The sequence below is a fragment of the Anthonomus grandis genome, chromosome 22, assembly GCF_022605725.1.
Source record: "Anthonomus grandis grandis chromosome 22, icAntGran1.3, whole genome shotgun sequence".
NCBI classification, from domain to species: domain Eukaryota; kingdom Metazoa; phylum Arthropoda; class Insecta; order Coleoptera; family Curculionidae; genus Anthonomus; species Anthonomus grandis.
Genome location: NC_065567.1, coordinates 24,339,862 through 24,363,897, shown reverse-complemented (window position 1 = coordinate 24,363,897; position 24,036 = coordinate 24,339,862). Strand labels below are relative to the sequence as shown.

Genomic DNA, 24,036 nt, shown 5'->3' with positions numbered 1-24,036 from the left:
ATAATGGCTACTAGGAATTCGTTTTTTGTTTAGGAAGCGAAATATGGACTCAAGATTGACATGAACTAAAAAGAAAAGTTATCTTAGGGGGTGGAAAAGGGTTGAGACACTTTTAATAAATTATTATTTTTTTTGAGGATGGATTTTATGTATAAAACACAAGTTTAGGTACAAAAACGTAGTAAGTTATATTTAGACAACTTTTTTCATAAAAATTAAACTTCAATTGATAATAATTCAATCTTAGCATATCATATAACGCCTACTGAACAATTCGGACCCAAGAGAGACATAAATGGGAATGACGTGTTACAGTAAAATAAAACACATATTTTAGAAATATTTTTAATGAATTAAAACTAAACTAATTAAATGTAACAATAACCATAAACTTTAATATTAAATTTGTTTTACTTTTGCTCGAAATATCCAATAAACAAATACGCCAAAACAAAAACAATAATTAAAACATAAAATAGGATCAACAGAGTAATAATCCTTATCGGTCTTCTTCTATTCTTTGGAAAGTTGTACATGTTGTTGCACCTCTTTATTTCATTTTCAATGACGAACCCCATTGGCTCAACTTGGTTCCTCTTGGACACCCCCATGAAGTTTTCTTGGATCTCGCCTTCTTCTTCATATTTCACAATGTCTTCGAATGGTCCAGCTTCAACGTCAACTTCAAAAGATGGCAAGATTGATTGGCAATTCATCGTGAGCCAGTTGATTTTTATAGAAGGTGAATGCACACGACGATATTCATTAATAAACTAGTGAACTACCGGATGGCTTAAAGCATTATGTTTTAGTGTCGTTTTGATAAGGTTTATTAATGGTATTGAAGCTTGAAAATCGTTCTTTTAATCATGTTGTTTTAGTCTATTATAGAGTGGTATAAATACATATAAATATAAATGAAGAACATGAAAATTCACTTAAATTTTTATAATAATATAAAAGTGAACTATTAAGCTTTGTTTTTTTTTAATTAAGTATAAACTAATTTTCATTTTTAGTTCTAATTACTAATTTACTTAACTATTTTAATTCTATAAGCCTAATTTGATTTTTTTTAATTAGGATCAGCTTCGAAAGCAGCATCTGAAACGAAAAAAAAAACAGTATTTTATAAATGATTTCGAAATTAATTAAACATAAAGGGGTAGTAAAGGGAGACCGATTATTCTAAAAATTAACCCTTGTCTGGGTTATAACCTTTAAAATGGGAAAAATTAGTGCCATTAGAGCTCCATGAGAGAAAGAGAGATAAGTGTATCATTTGTAAGGAAAGTCGTTAATTAAAAAGATTACTTAAAACTATATTATGACAAAAATTATTCCTGATATATAAAATGCCGTCAAGCCCAATTTTAACATTCTAGACGGCTTAAAAATTAAGTTAAATTTCTGGAATAAATTGAAAAATGACTTCAAATGCTTGGAATATTTAAAAAATTATTTTAAATTTCTGAAAGACCCAATATTTTGTAATCAAATTAATAATTATTGTATTTAAAATTACTTGAAGCTATGAAGACAAGAAAAAATGGCGTAAAATTTATAAATTGGATTAAAATGAAAAATTAATTTAAATCCCTCGAAAATATTTCAAAAATTTGTCAAATCTATGAACAATTTTAAAAACGTAATTTTTAAAGCCTGGAAGGCCTAAATATGAAATTTAATACTTGGAATAAAATAAAAAAATTACCCTTTAAATGCCTGGAACAAAATGAAAAAAAAAATTTAATGCCCGGAATAAATTAAAAAATTACACTTTAAATGATTGGAATAAAATGAAACTATTATTTCCAATGCCTGGAATAAAATAAAAAATATATTTCAAATGCTTAAAAGCCATTAAATGCTTAATTTTAATGCGATGTCTTGATCATCTAATAGCATTGAATTTCAAACACAGTGACTCAAAAAAACCTTTAAATCTAAGAAAATTATTGGAATATTCTTAAGAATTTGCCAAAATAGTCCATGTTCTATAAATGACAGTAGATAAAATACAAAACAAAGTAAAAACACAGTCAAAGTCACAGACAAAGGGGAATGTAAAACTAACATTAAAAAATCACAAACAAATCATTGGGAAAAAATTTCTAATGCCTGAATGATAATAATTACGCCATTAAATGCTTGGAATAGAAAAATAAATATCCTTCAAATGTATGAAATAAAATGAAAAAAATTATGGACAATGCCTTGAGGCCATTAAACACAACATTAAATATCTGGAATAAAATAAAAAATTACACTTTAAATGCTTAGAATAAAATGGAACAGTTGCTTCCAATGCCTGGAAGTCAATAAATCCGACATGAAACGCCTGGAATAAAAGGAAAAATTATTTTTAATAAAATAAAAAGTGAGTGACACTTGAAATGCCTGAAATAAAATTAAACATATATTTCCAATGCCTGAATGACATTAATTACACCATCAAATGCCTGGTATAGAAAAATAAATATTCTTCAACTGCATGGAATAAAATGATTTTTTATTGACAATGCCTTGAAGCCATTAAATGCGACATGTAATGCCTGGAATAAAAGGAAAAATAATTTTTAATAAAATAAAAAGTGACACTTGAAATGTCTGAAATAAAATGAAACATATATTTCCAATGCCTGAATGACATTAATTACGCCATCAAATGCCTGGTATAGAAAAATAAATATTCTTCAACTGCATGGAATAAAATGATTTTTTATTGACAATGCCTTGAAGCCATTAAATGCGACATGTAATGCCTGGAATAAAAGGAAAAATTATTTTTAATAAAATAAAAAGTGACACTTGAAATGTCTGAAATAAAATGAAACATATATTTCCAATGCCTGAATGATAGTAATAAAACCATCAAATGCCTGGAATAGAAAAAGAAATATCCTTCAAATGTATGGAATAAAATAAAAAAATACACTGTAAATGCTTAGAATAAAATGGCAGAGTTGCTTCCAATACCTGGAAGCCATTAAATCCGACATGAAACGCCTGGAATAAAAGGAAAAATTATTTTTAATAAAATAAAAAGTGAGTGACACTTCAAATGCCTAAAATAAAATCAAACATATATTTCCAATGCCTGAATGACATTAATTACGTCATCAAATGCCTGGAATAGAAAAATAAATATTCTTCAAATGCATGGAATAAAATGATTTTTTATTGACAATGCCTTGAAGCCATTAAATGCGACATGTAATGCCTGGAATAAAAGGAAAAATAATTTTTAATAAAATAAAAAGTGACACTTGAAATGTCTGAAATAAAATGAAACATATATTTCCAATGCCTGAATGATAGTAATTACACCATCAAATGCCTGGAATAGAAAAATAAATATCCCTCAAATGTATGATAAAATGGAATAGTTGTTTCCAATGCCTGGAAGTCATTAAATGCGACATGGAACGCCTGGAATAAAAGCAAAAATTATTTTCAATAAAACAAAAAGTGACACTTGAAATGCGTGAAATAAAATCAAATATATTTTTCCAATGCCTGAATGATATTAATTACGCCATCAAATACCTGGAATAAAAAAATAAATATCCTTCAAATGTATGGAATAAAATGAATAAAATTATGGACAATGCCTTGAGGCCATTAAACACGACATCAAATGTCTGGAATAAAATAAAAAATTGCACTTTAAATGCTTAGAATAAAATGGAACAGTTGCTTCCAATGCCTGGAAGTCATTAAATGCGACATAAAACGCCTGGAATAAAAGCAAAAATTATTTTCAATAAAATAAAAAGTGACACTTGAAATGCCTGAAATAGAAAAATAAACATCCTTCAAATGTATGGAATAAAATAAAAAATTACACTGTAAATGCTTAGAATAAAATGGAACAGTTGCTTCCAATGCCTGGAAGTCATTAAATGCGACATGCAACGCCTGGAATAAAAGGAAAAATTATTTTCAATAAAATAAAAAGTGACAGTTGAAATGCCTGAAATAAAATCAAAAATATATTTCCAATGCCTGGAATCCATTAAAAGCGTTATCAAATGCCTGGAATAAAATAAGGAATTACCGTTCAAATGCCTAAAATTAAAATTTTTGGGAAACATAAAATACTACGTAAGACGCCCAGAATATAATTAAAAAATCAGGTCCAATGCTTAGAAAACAAAGTTACTCTAAAACTTTGGAAAAATTATTTGACATCTATGGAAAAAAAACGAAGAAATAATTCCTAAGCATTTTTCTTTTGGATTTCTACGGAATTTAACACACAATTTTTCAATAACTAAGCCATTCTTACATTTTCAATACTTACTTTTGACGCATCCTCCTCACTCGAATTTCACCAAAACCAACACAACTACCATATACGCCACCAACATAAACAATTCAAGCCACATCTGCGGGGTGACAACCTCCTCCTCCTCCTCCTCCTCATCCTCCAACTCAGATTCAGTATCAGATTCCTCCTCACTTTCATCCTCACGTTCTTCCAGTGAAGTTTTCCTTGAGAGTCTCTCAGCTAATTGCTCATAAAGTTCATCCAACGTCATTTGTTTTTTCACTCGTTTGTCTTCAAGTGACATTAAGATTCTATTCAATAGTAAGGCGTTCCGTAGCTTCCTTACTAGTCTCGCGTTGGCAGTTCTGAAACCTCCACGGTCCTCTTTGTTTACGATTCTTATGTTAAATCTTTTAAATTTACTTAAAACCGCCATTTTAAATGTGAATTTATTGTTACTAACACCTTGATGGTTTGTTGAGGAATAAACCATCGTTGGCGTCAAGTATTTAATTAAATGGTGTCGATAGGAGCTGACAATTTTGATAAAAAGACACATTCAGTTTTATGGCTTAAATTAAGTATTGTTTTTCTTGTATACGAATTAGTCACCAGTTTTATTATTATTTTTATAGAATAGCCTTTTTATTTTATTAAGAATACACATTTTTTATTAGAAACCCTTATATATTTAAAGGCATTTTATTTTATTATAAAATGTAAAAAAAGCGTAACTAACATGTTGAACTACTAAGCATAACTAAAAACTAAAAATCTACTTGTTGACTACTGCTCGTGTTGATCAGGCATCATCTGAAACAAGGAGAACTTTGGTTAATTAAATTAATACAGAACTTACGTGAACTAACGTGTTATTTTAAAATAGTAATAAGGACATTTTTTACCCTTTACTAGACAAGGCTTGTTTTAATTGTCTAATCATTTCAATTAAAAAAATTGATTATGGTGGGGTAACAAACAGTACAAAATGTTAATAGAATTTGATACGATTTAAATAATTATTGTAAAAAGAAAATATCTCTGTTGCAACTAAAATCTTACTTACAGGAATCATCGGTCTTGGTTTCGTGCATATATTTATAAAACAGCCAAAACCCAAGATAATACAAAAATGAAAACATCAACATGTATAATTTCTTGTGAAAGGCGTCTTGGGCAATGTCCAAAAGAGCCTGCTCCTCACGGATTAGATCCTCAACGGATTTATTGGATTTGGATGCACGGCTTGTTTGTCTCTTTTTCTTAGGAGTCAACTCGAAAAACATGTAAACTCGCCTCATCATTTGGGACTTTTTCAACCTTCTTCCTGGCTTAAAACTGCGAGTTGTAACACCTTTAAAGTTTAAAGTTGTTTGCTCTATGAATTTACTTAAAATAGGCATTTTGGCCACAATTGATTTGAAACACCTTAATTGTTTAAAATCGTACTGCGATGTGAGGTTTAGACATGTTATATCATTAATTTTATATTAATTATATTAATTGGACGAGTGTAAACTGGGCAAAGTTTTAAAACCGTTTTATTATAAGAGCCTTTAACTCATAAATTTAATAAAAAAATTTATGATATTTACACCACTTGGTTGTTTAGAAATCATTTAATTTCACCCATGACCGGATAGTTTTTTTTTTGCCTATGGGTGGAAATTTGCAGTAGGTAAATGTGGAAATGGCGGCCATATTTATTTTTATTGTTTATAAAAATATATGAAAGAAAAATTATTGTCGTTGTAAAATTCAAGAAATTTAATTGAATTTTTGAAAAATGTGGCAATTTAATTCCAATTTTCCCGCAAGATAATATGAGAAAAAACTATGAAAAATTATTTAAATTCCTTGGAAAGTAAAAAAACAAGTATGGCGATAAATGCCTGGAAAAAATAAAAAATTATTTAAAATCTCTTTGGAATGCCTCGAATAAGATTAAAAAAAATATTTCAGGTGCCTGGAAAATATGAAATAACTTAAAATCTTGAAATGCTTGGAATCGAATAAAAAAAAATTTAGTGTATGAAAGAAATTATTTCGAGCTCCTGACGTCACATATGCCCGTAAACTATGAAAAATTATTTCAAATGCCTGAAAAATTTGAAGAAATATTAAAAATCTCTCTAGAGTGCCTGCAATAAAAATAAAAAAAATATTTCAAATTCATGAAAGAAATTCCTGAAGTCACATATCCGGAAACTATAAAAAAACTATTTCAAATCTGTGAAAAACAAAAAAAAACAACATGGCGTTAAATAACTGCAAAATATGAAAAAAATATTTACATTTTATTTGGAACGCCTGGATTTATTTTATTTTATTTTTAAATGACTAAAAGAACTTATTTCTAATTTCTGACGTTAAATACTTGGAAACTATAAAAAATTACTTAAAATCCCTGGGTAGCATAAAAATTAACCCCAAAAGCACCATAAAAATTTATTGGAGACTCTTGGACACCACGGCTTAAAAATGCGAATATTTCAGAAACTGATGCTTGCATTGATTCGAATCCTAAATAATATTTGCTAGAAATATTCCTTTACATATTATGCTTTTCGTTTTATTACAGTAGTCCAAATAGTTTTTCAGATATTGGGGTTTGAAGTGAGCGGTCACTTTGATGCTCTGCTATTGGACACCACTGTTTAAAAATGCGAATATTTTAGAAACTGATGCTTGCATTGATTCGAACCCTAAATAATATTTGCTAGGAATATTCCTTTACATATTATGATTTTTGTTTTATTACAGTAGTCCAAATAGTTTTTCAGATATTGGGGTTTGAAGTGAGTGGTCACTTTGATGACCAGTCACTGCGCATGGATACTACTGCTTAAAAATATGTAAAGCAAAAAATGACTAGAAATGCCTGGGAAATTTGAAAATTTCTCTGAAATGCCTGGAATCAAATAAGAAAAAAATTAAAATGCCTGAAAGAAATTATTTCGAACTCTGATGCCTGGAAACAATAATAAATTATTTCAAATCCATGGAAAACAAAGAAAAATGGCGTAAAATGCCTGGAAAATATGAAGAAATATTAAAAATTTCTCTGGAATGCCTTGAATAAAAATAAAAAAAATATTTCACGATGTCACATGTCCGGAAACTATAAAAAACTATTTCAAATCTGTCAAAAACCAAATTGCGTTAAATACAAAATATGAAAAAACATTTAAATTTTATTTAGAACGCCTGGAATAATTTTATTTCATTTTTTTTTTCACTGACAGAACTTATTTCCAATTCCTGGCATTAAATGCCTGGAAGCTATGAAAAAATACTTAAAATCCTCAGAGAGCATAAAAATTAACCCCAAAAACACCATAAAAATTTATGAAAAGCAAAAAATGACCAGAAATGCCTGGAAAATTAAAAAAAATTATATTAAATTACAATTCAAATTAAGAAATACTTCCAATGCCTGGAAAATATGAAAAATTACTTAAAATTTTCTTAAAGAAATTCCTAAATTAACTCGGAAAAACTATTTCAAATCTGTGAAAAACAAAATGGCGTTAAATACCTGCAAAATATGAAAAAATATTTAAATTTTCATTGGAACGCCTGGAATGAAATAATAATTTTTTCCAAATGACTGAAAATTACTTAAAATCTTCGGATAACATAAAAATCAACCCCAAAAGCACCATAAAAATTTATGAAAAGCAAAAAATGATTAGAAATGCTTGGAAAATGTGAAAAATTTTTTTAATGGAATTTATGGAATAAAAGAGACTTGACGTCACATACCCGAAAACTATAGAAAATTGTTTCAAAAATATTACAAGTGTCTGGACAATTAAACAAACGAAAAATTATTTTAAATTTCAAATCCCTATAGAGCAAAATAAGAAATACCAAATGCCTGAAAGACGTCAAAAATTACGTCTGCCTGGAATAAAACAAAAATTTCCATTGAACGTTCTGGATAAAGTGAAAAATTAATTAAAATCCCTGAAAGGCTCCAAAAGTTTGTAATAAAATGGAAATTATTTTAAATACCTAAAACATGGCGTCAAATCGAAATCCATGGCAGAATTAAATTATCCATATTTGGTCATGCTTAGACCAGTTTACTAATGCCCTGAAAACTTTGGCGTCCAATTTACCATCTATTGCTGATATCGTACCAGTAAACCCAATGGTACGATTGATAAGAACCACCATTAAGTTTGAAATGTCTAATTCTGCAGAATTAAAAGAAGTAATAAAAAAATATGATTTTTATTGTCAACGCTTACTAATTCCTAGAAATAAATTTTCCACAACGCTCATACTCATCATTGGAAATAATTAATATACGGAGTGTCTATTATTAGAGGTAGATTTGAAGATTTATACTCATCCCTTTATTCTAGTACATTATTTTGATCTTAATTTAATAAACAATCAAGAAAAGATACCTCTCGGGTCTAAACCTCTTTTCTTACACACACACACCAAATGAGATTCTACTAATAATTTCAAAATTAAAAACTAAGAGGGGTGCCGGTTGTGATGAAATTTCTGCAAGTTTTGTAAAATACTCGTCAAAAGAAACTGCAGGTCACTTATGCCATGCATTTTCCCAAACATGTTAAAGTTAGCTCTGGTAAAGCCTTTATACAAGAAAGATGTTTGTGATTTTTTCTAAGATGTTTGAAGTTGCCATGTGTAGAAGGCTTATGCACTTTTTTATACTGAAAACCTCATTCACAGCATGCTTATCTTAGTACTGCGACCTATGATTTTGTCCAAAGCATTCGACAGCATCAATCATGTGATTCTTTTACAAAAGTTGAAGATGTATGAGATACGTGACAAAAAGTAGTTAATATAAAAAAGGAAAGGTTTTTTTTTTGATGACGACCTCATTTTTCTTGGTGTTCCTCAGGGAAGTGTACTAGATCCAATTTTAATTATTCTTTATGTTAATAACTTAGCCAGCTAAATACTTAATGCTAGAGCACATCTGGTAATCTTCGCTGATGATTCAAATCTTTCAATCAAATCTGTAGTACCTTCAACACTTTCAGAGCTCCTCCATGATCATTAGTTTACAAGAAAATAACTTTGTTTTCATATTTTGTTCCATGTGCACAAAACAAAAAACAGGAATATCCCGGAGGGAGTATTGTTAACGGATCAAATTGTAATGCTATCAAGTAGCACCAGATTTTTGGAAAAGGAAAATCAACAATACCAGTTATTCCTTAAGAATTATGGCAGAATATTTAAATTTAGAACATCTTAAAGTTGTCTAATTTGCTAATGTTTACTCAATATTAAGGTATGGCATTATTTTATGCAAATCGAGTTTTTATTTCACAGAAAAGAGCAATACGAACTATGCTTCATCTACGACAGAGTTACTCATGTAGAGGCATATTTAGACAATTTATTTTACTTACATTGACTGGTCTATTTAAATATGTGAGCGCTTATTATTTTTGTTCCAAAACAGGGAAATGTCCCAGAAATTTGAGCCATTTCACAATACTTTAATAAGATATACAGGCCAATTTATAGCCTAATAAAATCAGAGATGCATTTTAATTTTTTTAAAAGTAATGCAATAAGGCGGAATTAGAACCATAATTTGTGTCACCTTAAATAGATTTTAAAAGTGCTTTAATTTTAGTGTCTTTCCTTTTTTAAATTGAAAATTATAGTTCCGTATAAATTAATGGATATATTTTTTAATGGCGCTTATTGTTTAATTATGTTCTTTTTCCATGTATAATATATACACAATATTTTTAATAAAAGATATTTTAACTTTGATCTTAAGCACGTGTTTGTATTTCTTTCAAGTGTAAAAACTGACTCACCTAAGGGATACACTTCCAAATATCAACATATCTTGCCAAAAAAAAGAACACCACAAGATAAAGCAAGAAGACAAAACACTTAAGCACATCCCACTTATTCACCGTGCCAAAGCATTTCGCTTCAACTTCTTCCTCTTCCTCACGTATCAAGATGCGTGCATCATTATGTTCGTTCAAGTCTTCCTCACGAATAATTTTTTTAAACTTTCCTTTTCCGAACCTACTCAATATGCTTGGCATTTTAAGACTGTATTCCCGAAGACCTTTTAACACCAATTGCCTGGGAACATTTAAAGTCCTTTGCAATAAACTTTCCCAGGATACTTAAAAACAATCTGACTTAAGCAAAGACATGCGTCACGTTTTTCATCTCAGTTGGTTGCTTGTGCGATTTCAATCACATCTTTCTTTTAGAAGGTCATATGGTACACCTAAACAAACCCATTAATTATTTAGGAGATAAGCTTATCGCTTAAGAAGTGAACTTGATTTAATATTGATTTTTTTTTAATTTTTGTGAAATTTGCGCTTTTTTTTGCGAGTTTTGATTTAACTGTTAAAAAGTATTTTTTTTATTTTTTCGCTCTTTGGTGGAAAGTACTACTTTCTGTCCTGTAGAAATGACGGTCATATTTATTTTCATTGGTTAAACTTCAAATGCTTGGAAGGCATTAAAACTATTAATAAAAGGATCCAGATAGGCTGGAAAATGTTAAAAGAATGCCTGAAAAATATGAGAAAATATTTCCAATTCCCGGTTAAATGCCCGGAAAGCATGGAAAATTATTTAAAATCATTGAAAACAAAAACAAAAATGGCGTCAAATGACTGGAAAAAAATTAAAAATTTCTTTGGAATGCCTGAAAGAAATTTTAAAAAATAATTCGAATGCCTGGAAAAATTATTTTAAGTTTCAAATGACTATAAAGTAAAATAAAAAAATATTTCAATGCCTGGAAGACTGTGAATAAAAAGTTACGTCATGGCTGACAAATATGGAAATATAAAATTTCTCTAGAATGCCTAGAATAAAAATTAAAACATTATTTCAAATGCCTGGAAAATACGAAGCATTATTTTAAATATCAGATGTCTATAGAGCAAAATAAAAAACATTTTCAATGCCTGAAAGACATGAATAATTACGTCGAAAGAGATCAAACAGTATTTAAAATTTCCCTTGAATGTCTGGAATAAAATTTAAAGAATTATTTCAAATTCCTGGAAAATACGAAGCATTATTTTAAACATCAAATGTCTATAGAGCAAAAGATAAAATATTTCCAATGCCTGGAAGACGTGAATTGTTATATCAAATGACTGAAAGAGATCAAACAATATTTAAAATTTCTCTAGAATGCCTGAAATAAAATTTAAAAAATTATTTCAAATTCCTGGAAAATACGAAACATTATTTTAAATTTCAAATGTCTATAGAGCAAAAGATAAAATATTTCCAATACCTGGAAGACGTGAATTGTTATATCAAATGACTGAAAGAGATCAAACAGTATTTAAAATTTCTCTAGAATACCTGGAATAAAATTTAAAACATTATTTCAAATGCCTGGAAAATACGAAGCATTATTTTAAATATGAAATGTCTATAGAGCAAAATATGAAACGTTTCCAATGCCTGGAAGACATGAATAATTACGTCAAAATAGATCAAACAGTATTTAAAATTTCTCTTGAATGCCTGGAATAAAATTTAACGAATTATTTCAAATTCCTGGTAAATAAGAAGCAATATTTTAAATATCGAATGTCTATAGGGCAAAATAAAAAACATTTACAATGCCTGGAAGACGTGAATAGTTACGTCAAATGACTGAAAGAGATCAAACAATATTTAAAATTTCTCTAGAATGCCTGAAATAAAATTTAAAAAATTATTTCAAATTCCTGGAAAATACGAAACATTATTTTAAATTTCAAATGTCTATAGAGCAAAAGATAAAATATTTCCAATACCTGGAAGACGTGAATTGTTATATCAAATGACTGAAAGAGATCAAACAGTATTTAAAATTTCTCTAGAATACCTGGAATAAAATTTAAAACATTATTTCAAATGCCTGGAAAATACGAAGCATTATTTTAAATATGAAATGTCTATAGAGCAAAATATGAAACGTTTCCAATGCCTGGAAGACATGAATAATTACGTCAAAATAGATCAAACAGTATTTAAAATTTCTCTTGAATGCCTGGAATAAAATTTAACGAATTATTTCAAATTCCTGGTAAATAAGAAGCAATATTTTAAATATCGAATGTCTATAGGGCAAAATAAAAAACATTTACAATGCCTGGAAGACGTGAATAGTTACGTCAAATGACTGAAAGAGATCAAACAATATTTCAAATTTCTCTAGAATGCCTGAAATAAAATTTAAAAAAATATTTCAAATTCCTGGAAAATACGAAGCATTATTTTAAATTTCAAATTCCTATAGAGCAAAATATAAAACATTTCCAGTGCCTGAAAGACATGGATAATTACGTCAAAAGAGATCAAGCAGTATTCAAAATTTCTCTAGAATGTCTGGAGTAAAATTTAAACATTATTTTAAATTCCTGAAAAATACGAAGAATTATTTTAAATTTCAAATGCCTATAGAGCAAAATATAAAACATTTACAATGCCTGGAAGACGTGAATAGTTACGTCAAATGACTGAAAGAGATCAAACAATATTTAAAATTTCTCTAGAATGCCTGAAATTAAGTTTAAAAAATTATTTCAAATGCCTGGAAAATTGACGCATTATTTTAAATTTCAAATGCCTATAGAGCAAACTAAAAAATATTTCCAATACCTGGAAGACGTAAAAAAATTACGTCAAATTTCTCTAGAATTCCTGGAATAATATTTAAAAAATAATTTCTAATGCCTGGAAAATACAAAGCATTATTTTAAATTTCAAATGTCTATAAAGCAAAATAAAAAACATTTACAATGCCTGGAATAAAATTTAAAAAATTATTTCAAATGCCTGAAAAATCCGAAGCATTATTTTAAATTTCAATTTTATATAGAGCAAAATATAAAACATTTCCATTGCCTGCAAGGCGTGAATAATTACGTCAAATGACTGAAAGAGATCAAATAGTATTTAAAATTTCTCTAGAATGTCTGAAATAAAATTTAAAAAAATATTTCAAATGCCTGGAAAATACGAATCATTATATTTCAAATGTCTATAAAGCAAAATAAAAAATCATTTACAATGCCTGGAAGATGTGAATAGTTACGTCAAAAGACTGAAAGAGATCAAATGCCTGGACTAAAATTTAAAAAATTATTTCAAATGCCTGGAAAATTGACGCATTATTTTAAATTTCAAATTCCTATAGAGCAAACTAAAAAATATTTCCAATACCTGGAAGACGTAAAAAAATTACGTCAAATTTCTCTAGAATTCCTGGAATAATATTTAAAAAATAATTTCTAATGCCTGGAAAATACAAAGCATTATTTTAAATTTCAAATGTTTATAAAGCAAAATAAAAAACATTTACAATGCCTGGAATAAAATTTAAAAAATTATTTCAAATGCCTGAAAAATCCGAAGCATTATTTTAAATTTCAATTTTATATAGAGCAAAATATAAAACATTTCCATTGTGAATAATTACGTCAAATGACTGAAAGAGATCAAATAGTATTTAAAATTTCTCTAGAATGTCTGAAATAAAATTTAAAAAAATATTTCAAATGCCTGGAAAATACGAATCATTATATTTCAAATGTCTATAAAGCAAAATAAAAAATCATTTACAATGCCTGGAAGATGTGAATAGTTACGTCAAAAGACTGAAAGAGATTAAATGCCTGGACTAAAATTTAAAAAATTATTTCAAATGCCTGGAAAATTGACGCATTATTTTAAATTTCAAATCCCTATAGAGCAAACTAAAAAATATTTCCAATACCTAAAAGACGTAAAAAAATTACGTCAAATGTCTGGAAAATATGAAAAATTATTTAGATTTATCTAGAATTCCTGGAATAAAATTTAAAAAATTATTTCTAATGCCTGGAAAATACGAAGCATTATTTAAAATTTCAAATAGAGCAAAATAAAAAATATTTCCAATGCCTGGAAGGACGTAAAAAAATTATGTCAAATGTCTGGAAAATATGAAAAACTATTTAAAATTTCTCTAGAATGCTTGAACTAACATTTAAAATATTATTTCAAATGCCTGAAAAATGCAAAACATTATTTTAAATTTCAGATGCCTATAGAACAAAATAAAAAAAATTTGCAATGTGGAGAAGACGTGAGAAATTACGTGAAATGTCTGGAAATATGAAAAACCATTTAAAATTTTTCTAGAATGCTTGACCTAACATTTAAAATATTATTTTAAATGCCTGGAAAATACAAAATATTATTTTAAATTTCAAAGGCTTATAGAGCAAAATAAAAAATATTTCCAATGTGAAGAGGACGTGAGAAATTACGTGAAATGTCTGGAAATATGAAAAACTATTTAAATTTTTTCTAGAATGCTTGAAGTAATATTTAAAATATTATTTTAAATGCCTGGAAAATATGAAAAATTATTTTTAATTTCAAATGCCTATAGAACAAAATAATAGATATTTCAGATGCCTCTATCTCTCTCTCTCTCTAGATCTCTTTTCAGCACGCAGTCTTGATCATAAGTTCATCTTTGTAATATTGACACATTAACCTTATTAATATTTATATTTTATATCACAAATGCCATAAGAAAATCATAACCATTTAAGTTATGCATAATTTTTTTAAAAATCATGGATTTAAGTCTCCCTGTACATATAATGTAAAAGTCATTAAAACAATGCATAATTTTAAGATGATTTATTTTTGAAAAGTCTATACATGTTTAATAATGTTTGAGGTCCTTCAGGCAGCTCTTCCAGCAAGAGTGATTTATCTGTAACTATTAAAAAAAAATTAAAAATTGGTTAATTAATGGAAAAAGCACTTACAAGGTCATATAATCCTTGACAAAGAGGTAAAAACCCAGCAACATTACGGCACAAACATAAACGACCATTACAGTACGTTTAAAATCCTTCCATTGAGCCAAAGTACAGCAGCACTTTAGATCTCGATCAAAACAACCACACTTGCTCTTGATATTGGATTGATTTTCTTCAGGTTCCTCTATTTCCAACTGGACCATCTCTCTTGCACTTGCTGTTCCAGCCATTGTAAGAAGAGCTTAACACCTTGAGGTTTTCACAATAATTATTCCACTGTTACCACCTGAACATCATTATTTTAAATCATAGACATTCATTATATATTTTGTCCTTGTTGCTTACACAGCCGGCTCCTATCACGTATGTCTTTTACACCTTGATAATGGTTGCCATGGACAGGCCTGTTTATTATTGTTAATAGTTCATCGAAAAGCATATAAATTTGATAATAAAGTGTAGCAGTTGTATTGGTTTGATGGAATACTTGGAAAATTGAATTTTGGTCACGTACACATTTACATTGGGCGTGCCTTGACGTAAAAATGACAGGTTGAAATTTCAAAATTGGCGCCAAATCCTTTTAAATATTATAAAGGCAATTTAAATAATATTATACTCGTCTCTATGTCACGGATGGTTTTCATCATCAGTTTGACTCTGTCAGACTCAATTGGGCCCTGCAAAGAAAATTTTATAGGCCTCCAATGAGTTAGACAAAGATGCGCTTATGGCAAAAATGATATGTGAGAAGGAGAGGACAATACACACATTTAAAAAAATATTTTTTTTATAAGCGTTATTAGCAAGAAATAAAAAAACATTGATGATTATTAAATAGTGTATGACAGCCGTTTAAGTTATGCATATTACGCTACTATGAAAAAATTAATTTTCATTAATATTGTCTCTGTCTGTTTAAAAGGCACGCAGAAATTGTATATAATAAGTCAAAATAAATAAAACTTGATTGACCTTGTATAGTTAAATGAGTTAGACAAAGATAAACCTATGGCAAAAATGACGTGTAAAACAAAGAAAGAAATATTACCGTGGAAAAATGTCATTTTTATAATGTGAATATAAACCCAATTTAAATAATATTATGCCCTAATTTTATTTAAATATAGCAGGTCTTGATTTATGTTCAATTTCGCGTTTTCTTGAGATAGACAAGATAAGCTTATGGTAAAAATGATACGTGAGACAGAGATGACATCACATTCATTAAAAAAAATTAATCTGATTAAGGAAGTTATAGATAAGTAAAAAATAAATTAATTATAAAAAAATTATCCAGGGCCGTATTTAAAAAAATTAAATTGATGATAATTAATAAAAAATAAAAGGAAGTTTTTATAAATCAAAATAAATAAAATTTGATTTGCCTCTTTTTTCCTGGTATAGTTAAACCAAGATAAAGCTATAGCAGAAACGAGGTGTGCGAGAGAGAAAGAAATATTTCTCTAAAAAAAATTAATTTTTATGAGTGTGATTTTAAAGGGTTTTAGGAAGTAAAAGGCAACAAAAAATAAATCCAGAGCCGTCCTTAAGGAAACAACCCATTCAATAATTAATATTAAATAATACGTCATAGCCATTAAGGTTATGCATAAGTTTTGTTAACACCATGAATTTTTAATCCATTAAAGTGAAAAAACCATAAAACAACTTAAATCATTTTATTTAAAAAAAAAAGCACATTTCAAATTAATAAAAACTTGAGGCCATTTTGGACTCTGGGGCAGCGCTTGTAGCTTCTGTTTTTGGTCTGAAACAATAGAAAAGTACACGATAGACTATAATGTTATGAAATTTTAGGCAACTATAGTACTCACCTACATAAGATACTCCCAAACGTTGAAATAGCTGCCCAACAAGATAATAGCAAAAATATAAAGAAACATCAGTAAACACTTCAACTTATTCCAGTTGATTGCCGCACATCCATATCCAAAATTCTCCTCAAAACAATCACAGACAGCAAATCCTCCATCATGCTCAACAACATTTTCTTCATTGGGATTTTCTTGCTCTGGCACAGCTTCTTCTTTAGCCAAATCCTCTTCTGGCGTTAATTTACTTTGTACACCTGCCATTTTAAACACTACTTAACACCTTAACAACAATTAAAATGAAGAGCTTCTGTGTTAAATCAGGCTATTTATTTACAATAGGTTTGTTCCAGCACAAACACTTGATCACTGTTCACATATTTAATGGTTTGTTTTGTCTTCGTCATACACACGGAGCCCTAGGAACCCAATCTGTTACCATATGTCTTTGATTAATGGCAAAAGCGGCGCTTGAACAGACTTATTCAATATACAGATAAGCTTACTGGTAAGGATATTAATTTGATAAAGAACGCATTTGAAGGTCTATTTTTCCGTTGCCTATTGCTGATTTTTGCAAATAATATTTAAATAAGAAAACACGTGCTTGTACGTCTTCACAAATTGTTTTTATGTTAATTTTAGTGACGTTTTGTCATCAGGATACGGACCTTTCTCCTTGATATTTTTGAAAATGAAGAGCTAATGATGCTTTTTCGAAAACGAAACGTCGTATTTTAAATTCCTAGACTTATTTTATTAAATAATGTATCAATCACTGTATGCATCAACAAATTAGCTGTCTATAAAAATGGACAAATACTATTACATAAACCCATCTCTGCCTGACTGATAATTTGCACGATAAGTTTGCCTTTGCCTGAGAGTTTAAAATTGCAAAATTTTTTTGTGTCTTATAACCTACTCCACCTTTACATGATTTAAATATATAGTAAAAATGAGAAACCAAAAAAAAAAATACTTACCACTATTTCTTGGGTTTAAAATAAACGGCTACATAAGTGATAGCAACCACATTAGCAACAACCAAAAACGCCTTAAAACCCGCAAACAAGATCCTCCATTCGCATGCGTTTATCCCAGTGGCAGGGATCTGAAAAGCATCTGGAACCTCTGGAATATGAACTGACATCTCCTGACTTTTTGGATCCATATCGCCCTCAGTTCGTTCTTTGTTCTTGAAGTTGATCGCAAACATTCTTACGTCACTTGTCATCTGATGTTCGAATTAGTCGTTACCGAAAAACCTTCGGAGGCTGGTTCTCAACGGAATAATCTTAAATGGGTGACTGGTGGTACCAGAACTGATAAAGAGCGAATATTTCTGCTGAATGGGATAACATAAGAATTACCGATTGTTTACGGGATTGTTATTTTCCCATTGTGTTTTCGGGTTTTTTTTAAGATAAATTTTTGCTGAGATTAAGTTTTAGTTATCTGGAGATATTATACAGGGTTTCACGTGAATTTCGAGTTACATTATGTTTTTATTACCCATTTTGATGAATTGTTTTATTTTCCCAGTGATTTTCTCTTACCCACTTTTATGTCACATTTACGGTTTCTCAAGAACCGTTTTAAATAGCGGGCTAGATTTTTAATATGATTATGACACGAAAGGGCAACTCGTGGTGTAATATGCAAGGGGTTGAATTACCAAATTATTAATACCAAGAAGCTTGAGACAATTAGTCGGATCCCCAAGTATTAATTTTTAAATTCAAGTTTTTTATATTCTAGCAATTTTATGGCTTTTAGGCATTTGACTATGCCATTTAAATTTTTGACTTCTAGACACTTACAATTTTCCACGTAATTTTTAGGGTTGTTCAGAAATTTCAATTAATTTTTCATATTTTATTCCAGATATTGGAGTTTAAAAAATATGAAAATTTTCATGTTTTCTTTTTGTTCCAGGCGTTTGGCAAATTGTTTTTCTCTTCCAGGCATTTAAATAATTTTAATATAAATTTAAATTAATCTTTCATTTCAGGTATTCAAGCCTGGAAAATCTATGTTATAATTTTTTGTAACTTCTTATCTTTTAATGAATAATTTTTCATTTTTTAAGGCATTTGACATACTTTTTGTCTCTTCTAGGCATTCAAAATATTTATTCGTTTTCGAGCATTTAGGCCTTAAAAATATGAAATAATTTATTCATTTTATTTCAGGAATTTGACGTAATTTTTTTGCAGGCATTCGAAATATCTTAATATTTGTTCCATTTTTGACGCATTCGAACCTAGAAAATATGTTTTACATATGTTTAAATAATTTTATGTAATTTTTATTTTTCCAAAGAATTTTAAATAATTTTTGGATATTTCACGTAAATTTTTTCGTCTTCCAGGCACTTGCACTAATTTTTCATGCTTTCAAGGCCTTCGACGTAATTATTTACGCTGTTCAGGTATTTGAATCAATTTTTCATATTTTATTACAGGTATTCAAGCCTGGAAAAAATATTTTATAATTGTTTGTAACTTTTTATCTTTCAATGAATAATTTTTATTTTTTAAGGCAATTGACATAATTTTTTGTCTCTTCCAGGCATTCAAAATACCTTCATATTTATTTATTTTTTTTGGCATTTAAGCCTGGAAAATATCAAATTTTTCATCTATTCATTTTATTCCAGGAATTTAACGTAATTTTTTGTCACTTCCAGGCATTCGAAATATCTTAATATTTGTTTCATTTTTAAAGCATTCCAACCTAGAAAATATGTTTTACTTATTTTTAAGTCATTTTATGTAATGTCTATTTTTCCAACGAATTTTCAGACATTTGACGTTAATTTTTTCGTCTTCCAGGCACTTGCAATAATTTTTCATGCTTTCAAGGCCTTCGACGTAATTGTTTACGCTATTCAGGAATTTGAATTAATTTTTCATGTTTAATTACAGGCAATCGAGGTTGGAAAATGTAAACATGTTCATGTTTTCATTATATTCCAGGCATTTGGTCAGTTGTTTTCCTGTTCCAGGCATTCGAAATATTTTAATATAAATTTGAGTTAATTTTTCATTTCAGGTATTCAAGCCTGGAAAATATCAAATTTTTCATCTATTCATTTTATTCCAGGAATTTAACGTAATTTTTCACTTTCAGGCATTCAAAATATCCTAATATTTGTTCTATTTTTAAAGCATTCGAATCTGGAAATGTTTTACATACTTTAAAGTCATTTCATGTAATTTCTATTTTTCCAACGAATTTTCAGACATTTGACGTTAATTTTTTCGTCTTCCAGGCACTTGCAATAATTTTTCATGCTTTCAAGGCCTTCGACGTAATTGTTTACGCTATTCAGGAATTTGAATTAATTTTTCATATTTTATTACAGGCAATAGGAGTTGGAAAATGTAAACATGTTCACGTTTTCATTATATTCCAGGCATTTGGTCAGTTGTTTTTCTCTTCCAGGCATTCGAAATATTTTAATATAAATTTGAGTTAATTTTTCATTTCAGGTATTCAAGCCTGGAAAATATCAAATTTTTCATCTATTCATTTTATTCCAGGAATTTAACGTAATTTTTCACTTTCAGGCCTTCAAAATATCTTAATATTTGTTCTATTTTTAAAGCATTCGAATCTGGAAATGTTTTACATACTTTAAAGTCATTTCATGTAATTTCTATTTTTCCAACGAATTTTCAGACATTTGATGTTAATTTGTTCGTCTTCCAGGCACTTGAAATAATTTTTCATGCTTTGAAGGCCTTCGACGTAACTGTTTACGCTATTCAGGAATTTGAATTAATTTTTCATGTTTTATTACAGACAATCGAGGTTGGAAAATGTAAACATGTTCATGTTTTCATTATATTCCCGGCATTTGGTGGATTGTTTTTCTCTTCCAGGCATTCGAAATATTTTAATATAAATTGGAGTTAATTTTTTATTCCAGGTATGCAAGCGTGGAAAATATGTTATAATTTTTTGTAACTTCTAATCTTTCAATGAATAATTTTTATTTTTTTAAGGCAATTGACATAATTTTTTGTCTCTTCCAGGCATTCAAAATACCTTCATATTTATTAATTTGATTGGCATTTAAGCCTGGAAAATATCAAATTTTTCATGTATTCATTTTATTCCAGGAATTTACCGTAATTTTTTGTCACTTCCAGGCATTCGAAATTACTTAATATTTGTTTCATTTTTAAAGCATTCCAACCTAGAAAATATGTTTTACTTATTTTTAAGTCATTTTATGTAATTTCTATTTTTCCAACGAATTTTCAGACATTTGACGTTAATTTTTTCGTCTTCCAGGCACTTGCAATAATTTTTCATGCTTTCAAGGCCTTCGACGTAATTGTTTACGCTATTCAGGAATTTAAATTAATTTTTCATGTTTTATTACAGGCAATGAGGTTGGAAAATGTAAACATGTTCATGTTTTCATTATATTCCAGGCGTTTGGTGGATTGTTTTTCTGTTCCAGGCATTCGAAATATTTTAATATAAATTTGAGTTAATTTTTCATTCCAGGTATGCAAGCCTGGAAAATATGTTATAATTTTTTGTAACTTCTAATCTTTCAATGAATAATTTTTATTTTTTTAAGCGTTCGACATAATTTTTTGTCTCTTCCAAGCATTTAAAATTTCTTCATATTTATTAATTTTTGTTGGCATTTACGCCTGGAAAATATCAAATTTTTCATGTATTTATTTTATTCCAGGAGTTTGACGTAATTTTTTGTCACTTCCAGGCATTCGAAATATCTTAATATTTATTTTATTTTTGAAGCATTCGAACCTAAAAAGTATGTTTTACATATTTTTAAGTTATTTTATGTAATTTCTATTTTTCCAACGAATTTTAAATAATTTTCGGACATTTGACGTTAATTTTTTTCGTCTTCCAAGCACTTGCAATAATTTTTCATGCTTTCAAGGCCTTCGACCTAATTATTTACGCTGTTCAGGTATTTGAATTATTTTTTCATATTTTATTACAGGCATTTGAGGTTGGAAAATTTAAACATGTTCATGATTTGATTTTATTCCAGGCATTTGCTGAAATTTTAATTTTCTCTTCTAAGTCTATTCGAAATATCTCATGCATAACGCAGGTATTCATGCCTGGAAAATATGTTTTTCATATTTTTAATCGATTTTAAGTAATTTCTATTCTTCCAAGGAATTTTGAATAATTTTTCATGTTTTTGACGTAATTTTTCCCATTTTCCAGAGATTAAGTAATAATAAATAAATAAAAATTAATTACCTTTAAGGGAACTCATGTAATTTCTTTTATCTTCCAAAGACTTTAGAATAATTTTCCATATTTTTCAGGCATTTCAATTGGCTTTAAATCATTTTAAGTTTTTTCCCTTTAAACATTATGGGCCTGCTATGTTATGCTCAGTCGTAGTCGGCTTTTTTCTAATTATTTCTTCAAAGAATTAAAAGTAAACGGGATCAATGACGGGAAGGGAGGAAAAGGGGTGAATAATTAAAATTTTGAATACATTAATGAATCACTCACAACCAAAATAAGCTTAATTTAAAAAATGACAATGTTTCGACTCCTTAATGACTCAAAATCAAGGTTGCAATAAAATTTTCTATATAAACATTGATTAATTTATTGAAATTATTTTAAAACATATTTTATAATGGAAAAATGAAGACAAGCCTCTACAGCATTTTAGTGTATGGTTGGAAGAACGGCCCACCAGTACCATTGGTATGATTGGCAGCATAATAAATGACGGCATCAGTGCCATTGGTACGATTGTCAATATGATGAATGGCAGCAATTTCTAAAAACAATATACCAATAAAGTTTCTAATTAATTAAAAAAAAAAGATAACTTACTTCTATTCTTCTTGTAATCCTTGGGACCAAAAGCCATGTCCAAGACAAGATACATGATATAAAAAATAGTCATCACAAACAGTATTGCTGCAATCCATTTTAACCCCTCAATGAAGTTCTTCTTAATCCAGTTGATCTTGTTATTAGTTACTCCAAAGCACCTGTTCCTCGATTCTCTGATATTTTTCGCCATTTTCTCGAGTTGTTCGAAATTCTTATGGATTTCTGCAGTTTCCGTTGCTCACTGAAATAATTTCTTTTTTTTATCGCGAACACGTCTTAACACTCCAATAGATTTCTGTCGAATAAACAAATGCACCCGTTGTAAAACGCACCACAAGGAAAAATCACAAATTCTATGCAGTTGATAAAAGAACCAATCAGTAGTTAACTTTATCAATATTCAGCGAATTAGAGCAATAAAAAATCGTACATACCTTCCCGTGGTTTTTGTTTTCACAATATAAACCGGAAACATTATTTATTTTTACAGATACCGGTCTGAGCTTTATTTATTTATGTTTATGTTTTTCGGTTAAAAATCTCATAATTTATTTTTTATTGCAGTATTTTATGTAATTTTTACGCTTTCCAGAAATTTCAAATAATTTTCTTCCAGAATTTTGAAATATTTATGTTTTTTAGATATTCGCAGGCATTTTTCATTTTAGTTCAGACATTTGACGTCTTCAAAGCTTTCGAAATATTAATTTGTTTTTCACATTTCACGCATTCCAACATGGAAAACATAAAAACTTTTATATATTTATAATATTTCATTTTTTCCAGGCTTTCCATTTTATTCCAGGTGTTTCGGATAATTTTCGGTCTTTTAGATATTCGAAATATTCGTTAGTTTTTTAGGCGTTTGAACCTTGAAATTTCGATGGACTGAAATATGAAATCATTCAAATATTTTGAAATATTTTCTAGGAGTTTCCAGTAGTATGAATGTTATTGTTTCATATATTTTAGATAATCCTATTTTTAATTTTTTCTTACATGTATTTTTATTTTGGAAACAGTTTGCTTAGTTTTTAGAAAATATAAACAGGAACTCCACTTAGGAAGCCACTATAATACGCGACAAAATTATTTGTTGAGGATACCCATTCCTCATTTTGAACTTGTCCGTAGCTCTATCATATATGGAGGTAGAAAGCAAAAACTTCCACTAGAAATAAGACAACTTAAGACTGAAAAAAGCCTAGGTATAAGGACGAAAATATTTCTTGCTAGTAAAGCGTACTATAGTACGCTAGGT

At 28.6% G+C, this 24,036-nt stretch overlaps 3 protein-coding genes across 5 annotated transcripts; all 3 read right to left on the bottom strand.

Moving 5' to 3' along the window:
• Positions 1 to 331: 331 nt before the first annotated feature.
• On the bottom strand, positions 332 to 4,741 carry LOC126748931 (uncharacterized). The gene is made up of 2 exons (XM_050458474.1): positions 4,307 to 4,741; positions 332 to 1,104 (listed from the first exon to the last, which is right to left on the bottom strand). Exon 1 carries the CDS (start codon positions 4,707 to 4,709, stop codon positions 4,323 to 4,325), a length of 387 nt encoding a protein of 128 aa, XP_050314431.1. The 5' UTR covers positions 4,710 to 4,741; the 3' UTR covers positions 332 to 1,104; positions 4,307 to 4,322.
• A 198-nt stretch (positions 4,742 to 4,939) lies between these two features.
• LOC126748879 (uncharacterized) lies at positions 4,940 to 18,220 on the bottom strand. 3 transcript variants are annotated; one of them, XR_007664830.1, is made up of 2 exons: positions 17,900 to 18,220; positions 4,940 to 5,086 (listed from the first exon to the last, which is right to left on the bottom strand). XR_007664830.1 is itself a non-coding variant. In XM_050458400.1 (2 exons), the coding sequence occupies exons 1-2, from the start codon at positions 5,674 to 5,676 to the stop codon at positions 5,076 to 5,078; spliced, it is 348 nt and encodes a 115-aa protein (XP_050314357.1). In that variant the 5' UTR covers positions 5,677 to 5,708; the 3' UTR covers positions 4,975 to 5,075. The 3 variants fall into 3 exon arrangements, 1 of the variants encoding a protein (XP_050314357.1); XR_007664829.1 differs by lacking the exon at positions 17,900 to 18,220 and adding an exon at positions 10,099 to 10,403; XM_050458400.1 differs by lacking the exon at positions 17,900 to 18,220 and adding an exon at positions 5,340 to 5,708 and having other exon boundaries at positions 4,975 to 5,086.
• A 4,294-nt stretch (positions 18,221 to 22,514) lies between these two features.
• Positions 22,515 to 23,095, bottom strand: LOC126749026 (uncharacterized). Its single transcript, XM_050458630.1, has 2 exons — positions 22,773 to 23,095; positions 22,515 to 22,716 (listed from the first exon to the last, which is right to left on the bottom strand). Exons 1-2 carry the CDS (start codon positions 22,963 to 22,965, stop codon positions 22,592 to 22,594), a joined length of 318 nt encoding a protein of 105 aa, XP_050314587.1. The 5' UTR covers positions 22,966 to 23,095; the 3' UTR covers positions 22,515 to 22,591.
• Between the last annotated feature and the right edge of the window lie 941 nt (positions 23,096 to 24,036).

Excerpts from the sequence above, each read along its gene's own strand:
- LOC126749026 (XM_050458630.1), bottom strand. The coding sequence starts at position 22,965 with ATGGCGAAAAATATCAGAGAATCGAGGAACAGGTGCTTTGGAGTAACT. Across the intron at positions 22,717-22,772 it reads GGATTACAAGAAGAATAGAA|AAATTGCTGCCATTCATCAT; the intron begins GTAAGTTATCTT and ends TATTGTTTTTAG.
- LOC126748879 (XM_050458400.1), bottom strand. The coding sequence starts at position 5,676 with ATGCCTATTTTAAGTAAATTCATAGAGCAAACAACTTTAAACTTTAAA.
- LOC126748931 (XM_050458474.1), bottom strand. The coding sequence starts at position 4,709 with ATGGCGGTTTTAAGTAAATTTAAAAGATTTAACATAAGAATCGTAAAC.